The sequence below is a fragment of the Topomyia yanbarensis genome, chromosome 3, assembly GCF_030247195.1.
Source record: "Topomyia yanbarensis strain Yona2022 chromosome 3, ASM3024719v1, whole genome shotgun sequence".
Taxonomy (NCBI): Eukaryota; Metazoa; Arthropoda; class Insecta; order Diptera; family Culicidae; genus Topomyia; species Topomyia yanbarensis.
The window spans coordinates 2955876-2968131 of NC_080672.1; the positions used below are offsets into that span (position 1 = coordinate 2955876).

Genomic DNA, 12256 nt, shown 5'->3' on the forward strand with positions numbered 1-12256 from the left:
CTCCGTCGCATTCAAATAGCTAGCTAAAATGATGGTATAGACATATATCGAAACATGAATTCGCATAAAAAACTGCATGTTCGAAGAACGCATAGCACATAGCACATTGCAGAAATAGCAAAAGATTTTAGGGAATCTGATAAAGATTTTAGGTTTCACTTCAAGTCTACCCAAGTAACAATTTAGGTTTTACAGCACACTCCAAGTGCATTCTAAGTTTTAAGAGGGGCTCCAAGAGTGCCATGAAACCTCAATTGTTACTAGGGTAAGGTGATGTAACATGCTTTTTCTGAAAAAAACACGACCTATCCGATAACATGACCTGGTTATCCATTCGCGACTGTTTTGGGTTTTTACTCGTCTACTATGGTCACCCCACGCAAGAGAAACTCACAATACATTCCGTAATCGAAAAAATATACTATAAACATAATACAATACTGTGTCGATTAGTTTAGGTATCATGTTAATGTTGTGTCTGATTAAAATTTCAAATTCATTGACTGCTATCATTTTGCAATTTTCAGTTTGTTCTAATGACTTTTAAATTATTGTCACTTCACTATATATAGAATTCGTATTGTTACTACAAAGCCAAACTCAAAAAAGACATCACTTCTACGAGTGTACGCTGAACAGAACCTCCAAAATAAAATGCAACTAACTGCTGCCTCAGTTTTTCTCCTAATCACCGTTCTGCAACTCACCTCCGCTGCCGATGATAAAGTTCCACCCAACTGTTTGGGCAAAACTTTCAACGTGGACCCTTTCTACTGCTGCAAAACACCAAAACTACTGGACGAAGCGGTCGTAAAGCAGTGTATGCAGTTGTACCCTCCACCCAAGGATAGTCAGACCGACATCAAGCCGGATGTAAGCACCGATTGTATTGTCTAACTAACGAAACAATTTAGTTACAGAATGTATCTCATCTTTTTTTTAAAGTGCATATCGGAGTGCATGATGAACCGCACGGGAATTTTCAACCGGAAGAAGAGCATCAATGATGAGAAGGCAATGAACACGTTCACCGATAAACTGGACGAAAATTCGCTTTGGGTCAGCGTTGTCGAGGATTCCGTTAAGGATTGCCTTGCCCAAGCTGATGCTCGGAAGTCGGATTTCGACAAGGATATGAAAGAACTTCAGAAGCGATTTGGTAGTGAAAAGATATGCTCCCCGGCAGCCGGGTTTATCGTGGAGTGTGTCCATGCGGCTGTTTACAGGGTAAGTTGTTAAAAGCTGAGATTCTGTAAAAGGATTGATTTGAATTGATTTTTTTAGAACTGTCCGGCAAAAATCTTCAAAAGCAGTGACAGCGAGTGTAATGCCATCAAGACACATCTAAGCCAGTGTCCATTCTTCACGATTTTCCCGAATAAACCTACGAAGACAAACTGATCTGCACGGTTTGAAGTTTAATAATAATGGTGGTGGGATTCTACATAGAATAATTTTGAACTTCGGATAAATTTATTTGAACCCAGGCAACTCAACAATAAGTCATAGAATTATTTTATTTGTCTATATTGGTTGTTTCCTATTTTCGACGCTGTAAATAGAAAGCAGGATGCCACAAAATACAAATTCTTCTGTAACTGAAGCACAGAATGTTCAGTTTTAAATTTAATCGATCATCAAATTCCATATTAGTTTTAGAAACTATCAACAGTGACCTTATAGTATACTACTACCAGTAAGTATCGGTATAAAATTCAAATCTATTAAGAAGGTAATTGCCCTTTTCAGCATTCATTCCGTAAGCTCGCACTGGATATCTCATTCCATTCCATCCACTTTGCCACCTCGCGGGACATTTCCGGTTTCAACTTGCTACAGCTGAACTCGCCACCATTGCCGTTGCCGTTGCTCACCAGTCCCCCGTCGGCGCCATTCTCCCCCTTTTCAATGCATGTCGTCGAGCTGTTGGCAGTCGCACTCGGTTTCAGCAATGTCGCCATTACTTCCTCCACAGAGCACTGAAGGACTCGCTGGCGACACAGGGCTATGCAGTGAATGAACCCATCCGAAGCGCTGATGAACCGATGTTCCATAAAAATCGATTGATCGTCCCAGTAAACAATCTGCAAAAAAAAAATTGAAGGGAATAGTTAGACGAAAGGAACAACTTAATTAACACGTTGGAGCTGTCTCACCCTCGAACGGATACTGAAGCGGGCAAATGGACGTATGAATCTTCTGTAGCGAATGGTTGTCGCACCCTGCACAACCGAACCACCCTTGCTGACAATGGTCCGGTATAGTCGTGTCCGCTCGTAGAAGTCAACCCGGGCGAAATCCACTTCCCGCAGGTAGCGGGCGTTGTTCATATGGTACAGCAGAGTGTCGATGTCGTTTGTGAGGCAAAGTCCTGAAATAAATGAGGTTTATCAGTACATCTTATTTTTAAATGATAGTCGAAAAATTTCAACCCCATATATAGTATGGAGTGGGAACGGGGGGAAATTTCTAGTGGGAACTTATAGGGTTTTTGTTTTAAGGTGTAGCGCAAAAGAGAAGTAGGTTGATTACACCCAAGTTTGAATGAGCACTGGTGTAGTGCTATGTCAAAAACAAAAATGCCATAAGTTACAAGCAATTGAATGGCTGGAGTCCAAAGGGGGTAACCTCACATTGTGTCTTATGGAAATTCAAGTTTTCTCGTTCGCTTTCCGAGGTTTTAAAAAAAGTAGTCTATCGAGAAATGTTGTGGCTCACATCCCTGTCAAAAAAAAATGCGGACGAGCATGGTCAGCCGATTTAAAAAGTTTGACGTTTGACTCGACTCGCCTGTGCTAATTGCCCCTAGGAACAAATGCAATTTGCGAATGCGATTTAAAGGCAATTTCAATACTTAGACAAATTTTCTGGCGGCTGAAATGGACTTGGTTGTTTTTTGCGTTTTTCAAACATGGCGGTTCATGTTTGGATTAAGTTTTTTAAACAATTGGCGTGTTCTCGCTTGTATTTTGTTTGTCTAGTGCACTTAATTTAGCCAACAAATGTTGAAAATTGTGGAATCGTGTGCAAGCATAGTGGAACAAGATCTTTGACCTAAAGTCTAAATAAAAGTCTGATTGTGGTAAGTTTTGTGTGCAATACGAATTTCACCATCGATTCTTCCTATAGTTTGGTGGTGATTACCTAGTGTACTGATAAATTTATGTGAGTAGATATTGAATCCGAAAATAATTATTATTTTTAATTTTCATATCAGGCAATTAAGGGCGATTAACTAGCGTGTTCCCTGGGCGATTTGGGGGCGATTTAAGGGCGTGTAGAGCGGCAAAAAAATGACGGCGGCAAATCGCCCAAATGTTGCATTTAAAATAGCCCCCTAATTGCCAGCAAATTGCTGGCAAATTGTAGGGCAATTTGCGCATCCGAGTTGGCAAATAGCCCCCCGCTAGCCAGCAACTTGCCCTTTTTGACTGGGATATCACTGAACTCGATATAATACTGTTTTAGTTGGATTGCATTACGTTGACGTTTCGGCTTAAACAGTCGTTCCTGAAGGTGACTACCGCTCACATACTTGTTGTGTATGGCCATTTTCCATAAAATATATATTTCTTGCGCGAATCTATATTGTTGAGTGTATTTTTTCGAAAATTTCAGTAAAGTCGTCATGTCTCTACGTTTAAAATTGACCGAGAAATGTTATTGGAAACGTTTCTGTATAGCATCTAGCGGTTAATTAGCGGTTGCATCATATCATCAAGCATAATCGGAATTCAGTTGAAAATGTGACCAACACAGTTGAAATAAAAAAGGAAAAAACATACGAAGATCGTTGTCGATTATTAGGACTACACACTTTAGACGATCGTAGACCCGCGTCGTAAACTACATTCGTGTCTAAGCCTCTTATGGCTGAATATCATGTTCCCGATCTTCTGTCACAAATTAACCTCTAAGCACCAACCCGTGTCCTTTGATCTTGAAAACTGCAGCACTCTAAAATGTACAACACTAACTACGCTGCCAACAACCGATATTAGAAATGACCCGTCGCTTCAACGATTATAACGACATCTTCGACTTCGTCATTAGTTCCGGGCATGCCACTTTAGGTCATTTCTTTTTAGTATAGTTCATTAAGACTCAATTATTTAATTACAAATACAAATACAAGAGAATGTCAAAATTCGCTCCAAATCTTCTGATTAAGCAGGCGATTTGCAGATGCGCAGTTCAACTCCTATTCAACTCAAATTTATAATAATTTTCAATTTAAATGATGATACATTAAAGACTGTTTTCAGACAAGTAATTATTCAAAGTATTCAGATTTTTCACAGATCCTATTCTTTTATGAAATTGATACTTTTTATATCATTAAACAGACATTTTTCTAGGCAATTCCTCCTAGACCCTTGAAACTATGACAAAAGACAGACCAGTAATTTTGTTTGTTGACATGTAAAGGGTGTACAAAAAATATACTGATTTCTCTACAAAGCATAAATAATAACTATAGCTGTATTTACCTAGATTAAGCAAATACTATATTTGAGCACACGAAGCTTACAGGTTTCATTTCGGAATTCATGGCTTTTTGGATAATACAAAAGAGATGTTTCAATGAATTAATTTACTAAACTAGCCGGAATTTTATCTACTATAGGACTGTTCACTAATCGAAAGGAAATCCCCTGATTACTGTTATCTTGCAATTTACGTAAATTTTGTTAAATGTAACCAGAGCTTAAAAAATTGACATCCCTGCGTGAACTTGAAAGAGAACCGAAATTCAATTCCTGCCCGTCCGGATGAATGAAATGTTTGGTTCGTTTCCCACGTCATTCATTATCCCGACATAGCGCATTCGGGTTCGCATATGTTCGGTTTCAGAAGCAAACTGAATTTTGTTTCTATGCTAGCTCTGAGAGGGATTATTGAGCGAAAATGCACTAGACATAGATTACGCAGCTCACTAATGCTTGAACTGTCCACATAATGACAAATGAATGCTTTGGTTGGTGAAGGAATTATATTTCGATTCTGCATGAAATTTCAGTCAGTTGGAAAGTTGAATGACCGAGGCGTTGGATCTGGATGTCAGTTTCCACTAGAATTACTCGAAACTATAAATATTGGTGAGCTAAATAATTTTAGCATCACACTTACTTCCGACAAATCAAAGAAAACACATCGCACTTGCTTCTCCTGTGGCGAAGAGACTTTCTTTCAGATTTCTATGTTTTTAAATTATTGTAATTTATCCAATTTCTGTGAATCTTTTGCCAAACTTTTTGTCAGCGGCAGTTTTTGTGATGCGAAGATGCTTGCAGTTAGACTTTCTCAGTCAATTCAAACAATCTGCTCAGTAATTGGTTCGTTTTTAAGTAGCACAAGTTTTTTTACAATCATCATCAAGATTAAAGAAGATGCATGACTTCTTGAAGACAGCTGTAATGCTTTTTGATTACAGGTTTGTTTTACCAAAATTTAGGAAACAATTTCAATCAACGTTGTTCCTCCTGCCGTTGAATGTTGTGCGGATAACGAAGACGTAATGTGTTTTCGAAAATGCCGTTTTTTCATACCCGAATTGAGAGTACCAGAGCGAAATCCCGAAAGCACTCGTTCTGAGTGCATATAGAAAAAATAGAAGAGTCGCTCTTGAGACTTCTTAGATTAGCTGATTCTTTTTTCCTCCTCCGTGATTTCTGATTATCTCTCATTGTAGTCCAAAACGAATAAAAACTGATCGTGAGACTGCTATATACTGAAGACATAAAATCGAAATTAGTGTACTATTAGATTCAACCAGTCACAACATTTTAGTCGCAACAGTGCTGCGAACTCGCATGAACGGAACGAATTCCTTGCATGAAAGTGAAATTAAGTGCCAATGAAAATGATGAAGCGTTAAAATGACGCGAAAGTAAAAACTGTCGCCTCAGCTATATCGTTCTCAGTAAATTGAAATATTTTTTTGCCTAGTACGCTTGACTGTGACTGTGATTTATACTAAGAGTACAGAGTGCACAGACCTAATACAGTAATTCAAATTGAGTACATTTCAAAAACCTGTCATTTAAATTTAAAATAGAGTTGCCAATATCGAGTATTAAATCTGAGTTTTGTTAAACGGGACAATCACTTGCGATGATGCGTTCACTTTTGGTGAGTTTTAGTACTCAGTCGTCCATTAAACTTCTTCTACTATTTTTTAAATAATTCATAAGTAAACTCGGTTCACTGCTTTAGCCAATCGAAACAGTGGTTCTGTTATCTAGTTATATCTATTTCCAACTATAAAAGTAATAAAATGAGTTTTACTGGTTGTCCAACAGATCTCACGCAAGCTCTTGACCATTGCACGTAGATACCTGTTTACGACGCAGGGAAATATGTTTTCTTCACCAACCGCGTATAGGGTGTCGTTCATATCTATCTCGCTATTGAACACTTCCGTGTCATAATCGTGGCTGCTGCTATTATGTTCGCATACATGCTTGATTGTTGTATTTATGATTGTGAATTTCCTCAATGATTTGCTGGCTGTAGATTTTGAGATATCGACGCAGCTTTTGCCGCTGTCAATATTACCTGAACATGTGCCACATATTTGGTAATTGTTTGTGTTCAGCGGTAAATAAATCGTAATGTGACGTTTTTTCACAGAACTGGAACGTACTAGTTTGCCTTTGATATGTGCAAAGAATACTATGTGCAATTGTACTATCGCATTATGTTTTGTACTGCATTTCTCCCATATGTGATATGTATCTGCAAGTAAGCGGTATCTGATATTGTAACCGAACATTGATTCTCTCACCGTCCATTTATATGAAGATCTTAATTACAGCATTGTCACACACAACCATTAAAATTTAATGGCCTTAAATCATTCGAAATTAATGATCCAATTTGTAGAACGCTATGAGCGCATAATACCTGAGGTGGTAGAACTCAATAAAAGTGGCTATCGTAAGTATAGCCTCCATTTTCACCTTCAGAAAATGGTCCTCATCACAAATACTCGGTCTCATGCGAATCGCCACTAATCACAGTATTGGGCCGGTGCACCACTTCTTGCTTCTGCGACTCACTCATCTCGACAGATTACTAGGACATAGTATAGTAGAAGTTTCCTTTGTTTTTCAGACAAGGAACACAATATAAAACTAACTTTATTTGTCGTTTGCTTCACACCGGCTGGGACAGAAGCATAAAACACACTGAATTTCGTGACCATTGAGTTTGGTTGTTGGAAACAACAATCTTCTAACTTAATCTCAAACCAAACGAGCTACAAGCTAAAGTCGCTGATAATAATGTTTTTGAAATTTATTTTCAAAACATTTGGGGGTCATTGTTATTATCTTCTTCACCGATGTTGCTTACATTGGTTTTGGGGTACTGGATGCTGCTTTAGCAGTTGTCAATATGAACTGAACAGCTGCCACAAATTCGGCAACCGTTTATTGCTCATGTATTGGCATTGAAAACTATTTTAGCATTGAAAATGCTTTACTCCACTATATGGGGCTGGGATTAGGTGTAAAACGAAAATCTAAATTCGATCCGCGTCACGAAAATGTGGCATAATTTTAAACGACTGTAGCGCTGTTAATTGTTGATGGATTTGCTTGTTGATGGATTTGCGTCATTTATATAGCAATCGATTCAGAGAAGTCCAACTTAAAAATTGATTGCAACTTTGAATTGGTATTTCAACCGTACACTATTGAAAAATCCGTATTATTGTATATCCATTGGAAAAATATAAGAAAACAGACAAAGTTTTCACTTTCGTTTTGTTAATTGTTGATGGTTTTTCATGATTCGAACACCAATCGATTCAGAAAATTGAGAGCATAAAAATGTTATCAAATTTATCTGTGTATTTTATTAGCACACTATTGAAAAATAAAAAAATCCGCAAAAAAATAGGGAAAACATATACAATTTTCAAAAAAATTGCCCCACACTTTCCCTAACACAGACCTCATCTCGACACTCATAAACGACTTACACATTTCATCGCCATACCTTCTCTGCTGATAGAACGAGGTGGGTTATCGCTACTGCTGCTGGTAGGATATCTGTTATATCTTTCATATGATACGAACCACGGAAGGGGAGCGTTTATGAGTGCTGGAAGCATTTTGCTCGCAGTTCCCAGCGACGATGGCGGAACAAAAGCGAGATGCCGAATTGCTGGTTTAAGCACTGCGTTTAGTCGTGCAGGCAAGGCTCAAATCGTTTCATAGGATTCTCGTCCTGTATCACAAGACAGTTATTAGCGTCCTTATTAGGAATAATACAATAATGGAAAAAGAATTGATGAAGAAAATTCCTTTTATTAACACATATCAAGTTTGTGCTTGTTAATTCTGTACCTTTAACAGTAAATCATAATATAAGCAAATATTCTTAAAATTAATAATGTACAAACTAGAAGGCTTTTGCAAAATGAATGAATGTGGCAACCCTGCCACTAAGCGAAAGCCACACTAAAAAGAATGATGAAAATATTTTTATTTGACGTACAAAAGGGTGGTTTTCCATCTGCACCAAAAAGTTGATAAAACAGATCACCTTGTTTCACAAAGTGCCTATTTGACATGAGCTGCGAAAGAAGAATGTTCGTTAGAGTGGCTCGCGGTTGTATGGGGAAACTCCAAAATGATTTAAACTAGCACTTTTTGAGTCCCTTTTGTGGTCCCAAATGCCTGTGCAAAATTTGGTAGCGGTTGATTGCTACCCGGGTTTGCGCATTGCGTTCAAAGATTGTATGGGGAAATCAATTATTTTGCATTTACGTTAATAAAGATCGCTATTTTACTAAATATGACAACCCAGGTTTATAAAACTATAGCTCAAACCTTGGTTACCAACTTTGTCAAAGAGGGTAACTAGCTACGAGTTTTCAAAAAATAGTTATAACCATTTTAAAACTTATGGTTCAATTCAAATGCAGAAATTTATTATTTTTTCTAACACTGCCAGTGCACCACCGACATCGACATTTAAAACTTAAATAAATGAGAATATATTAATTGCAGAGACTTGGTATTTTTGAATGAAATATTCAGAATGAATTGCTGAATAACACAGACGTAGTCAGAAAATGAAAGAAGAGGGCGAGGGGGCTTATATACTCCCCGGTTTCCTTTTTTAGATTGATTTGTATCGGACAAAAAATCATAACGTCCTGGTAAATATGAACTACTGAACTTTCTTAACATTTTGATAGACCCAAATATGAATCATACTACAATTGTTGCTGTGGGAAGCAACATTTACAACACTTAGGATTTACACCTAAAGATTAATATGTTGCTTTTGCTGGAGGCTAAAGCTAACTCAGTTCTCGAAATCGTCTTGGTTTCTAGCTAGAAGTATTTCTAACCCTCTGCTGCCCAACCCCGTCTTTTGGCGTTCACAAACTAATTGGCCACTGCAAACTCAATTATCACATGGCAACTATTCAGTGCGCTGAGCCTTTTTCGTGTGATCTTTGTGAATTCGACTACGGAACCGTATATTATCTGATATGCAACTGTCCAGTGGTAGCGCAATTGCGATTTCGAGTTTTTGGCCGTCCTTATATATACGAAACCATGTTTGGACAACTTAAACTCAGAGACATACTAAAGTTTCTTATCCAATGCGGTATAGAGCTTTAGACTTACGCCCAGGCGAGGTTAACTTACCTGCTGATTGTTTTAGTGCTATTATTTTTCCCACCCTTCCAATTCTACTTCCTCCCTCCCCCTCCTTCTTTTTTCCACTCAGTAAATGATGAAAAAACACGGCAAGACACAAATCCACGACTACATACGGGAAACGTGCCATTTGAGTCAATATATTCTGATTCCTGATTCCTGAGCTAAAAAATTGCATAGATTCCTTTTTCTACGTAATACGTAATAAGTATTTTATGTAAGACTCTTCCCTACTATAGAACCACCCTAGTTCTCCATACAAAATTTTGGTTTGAAGACCCGTTCCAATTTTTCTCAAAAATTACTTCACCAGTGGTTTCCTGGAAGCAACACCTTTTTGTAGATAAACTAATGTATGGTGTACTTTAAGTAGCGTCGAAGTGGACCAGATCTCAAACCAGGCTGGTAAGGACTGAGAAGATTAAACCAAGGGATATCAACATGAACTTGGATTTTCAGAATTCCAATTTTCGAATTAATAAATTTAAAAGGAACGTTATTGGAGTGCAAATGGACAGTGAAATAACCTGAATAAAGCTTAAAATAGTAATCCATACCGAGGGCATTGAAAGGTATCGAAAAGATAATAATAGAGACTTCTAGCTCATTGCACGGAGTATATAGAAAACCAATAAAATTTTCTGGTGGTATCGATGGAGGTTTATGATCTCATCACTAGTATTACAGAACTTTGCACAGGTTTTTAAACCACCAGTAGCGTTTAGGTTTTTGAGTTTCGTCAAAAGTTCTTTGAGTTTGTTGTTGAGTCCACTTTCATACAGCGGAACAAAAGGACTGTTAAAAATATCAAGAGCGAAAGCAGAATAAAGTAAAAACCAATTTATATTATTAAAGGTGTCTTGCATTGCCAGCAAAATTTATTCGATTATTTTATATATTAGGACAGTTGTTACTGTTGCGAGATACATTCAGAGGTGCAACAATAATGATAGAGGCCAGGGGCTGACTTGGTAAAACAGAGAACAAAGTATATGTCATTGATTATCAATCCCCAAGGGCCTAGGCAATGAGAATTCAAAAGAAAATGTATTTTGTAATCTTAGATTAATTTTTTAAATTTTACTTACGTCACATTTAAAAAAATCAAAGGACATTAAAAGCTTTCCAGCAATTACCAAGTTTCTTCATTATCTTGCTACCAACCTTACACATAAACATATTCACCCTGACCCTGCCATTCCCCTATACACATGATCATGAAAAGTTCACCGTTCGCGTCACGGTCACATCTATTTATAATTGAATCAGAAACGTTTATCAGAACAGACGTTAACTGCAACTTGTACACTCACCCCCAACGGTAGCCGTATCCAGAATATGTAACCGCTTCTTGACATACCGGGCCGCAATCACACAAAGGCACATCCTCAGGAAATAGTGCAGCTCAAACAGCACATAGAGGGCCACAATCACTCCCAGCACAATTCCCAGCACGGTGCACAACATCACGGCAGTAGGCTGCTGCTGCTGCTGCTTACTTTCTTCAGGCGGGGCAAAAAATTAGCATGAGAAATCGATTTTTCCGCACCTATTCGCCACTTGACCTGTTCGATTAGGCGATAGAAGCTTTCACCACCGCCGTTGTACGCTAGTACGATCGATTCAGGATCGGAAGGGAAACTATTGCCTAAAATGTAGCCTGCCACATCACTTCACTAAGATTTGATCATTTTTATTTGCTGCAGTCGTTGGCCAGGGTCCAGCCCGCAGTATCACACATCAGCTGATTGGAAAGGGCTGATTTTCCGCATAATCACTCTAGTTTCGTCCTTGGTTTTGTTTGGCTTCCGAGAACATTGGCCTACTGCGATTAGGTGATGGCCGTACGGTAAAATTGCGGAAGTTCAACACCTGTCACATTGTTAGATTCTTTCACTAAACATTTGTTGAATAAAATTAACTGATCCTGCTTCGTAAGAGTACTGCAAATTTATCAATAATGCAAATCTTCGAAACAACTGTCACTGTCACGGTTTGCCCACTGCAGAACAGAATATTTAGGATTTGTTTTGATACCCATTTCGCATGCGCTAAATATCTTTTGACAAGTGTTGCACTCTTTTTAGGCTGGCTCTGGCACGTGGAGCAATTGCATAGATATTGCAGGATAATCCCTTGTACGCGAATGGGGTGCATTTTTATGGTTTCCTGAAATTAGTTTTTATTACTGCCATACAAATCATTTGTAACTGAGTTGTGGGTACGAAATATTGCATGAAAGGACTATTGATTTTTTCATTGGCGTGTAGATGCCTTCAGGCAAAAAGATACAGCACAGGGATTCAGGATACAGTAGATACGCATTTGTTAATTTAATGTAATATATTTTTTCCAATGGGTGAATGATCTTTTGGTTAAAGCACAAATAAAAATGGATTACTCTATAGGCTTATCGTATTAGCATTTTATAAAATAAGACGCATTATGAACAGAAAATTTAACAAAACAAGTACAAGAGGTAGAATGATACTCTGCGTTGTAATCGCATACTGTATTTCGTAGTGAGCACTACGCCGACAGAATTGACACTTGGCGATTTAAAATTCATAGTT

General features: G+C 38.0%; 2 protein-coding genes across 2 annotated transcripts; one reads left to right on the top strand and one right to left on the bottom strand.

The window, feature by feature from the left end:
- Positions 1-616: 616 nt before the first annotated feature.
- Positions 617-1423, top strand: LOC131690642 (uncharacterized). The gene is made up of 3 exons (XM_058976562.1): positions 617-873; positions 946-1227; positions 1285-1423. The coding sequence occupies exons 1-3, from the start codon at positions 655-657 to the stop codon at positions 1399-1401; spliced, it is 618 nt and encodes a 205-aa protein (XP_058832545.1). The 5' UTR covers positions 617-654; the 3' UTR covers positions 1402-1423.
- A 69-nt stretch (positions 1424-1492) lies between these two features.
- LOC131690641 (protein THEM6) lies at positions 1493-11698 on the bottom strand. Its single transcript, XM_058976561.1, has 3 exons — positions 10997-11698; positions 2157-2371; positions 1493-2084 (listed from the first exon to the last, which is right to left on the bottom strand). Exons 1-3 carry the CDS (start codon positions 11148-11150, stop codon positions 1746-1748), a joined length of 708 nt encoding a protein of 235 aa, XP_058832544.1. The 5' UTR covers positions 11151-11698; the 3' UTR covers positions 1493-1745.
- Between the last annotated feature and the right edge of the window lie 558 nt (positions 11699-12256).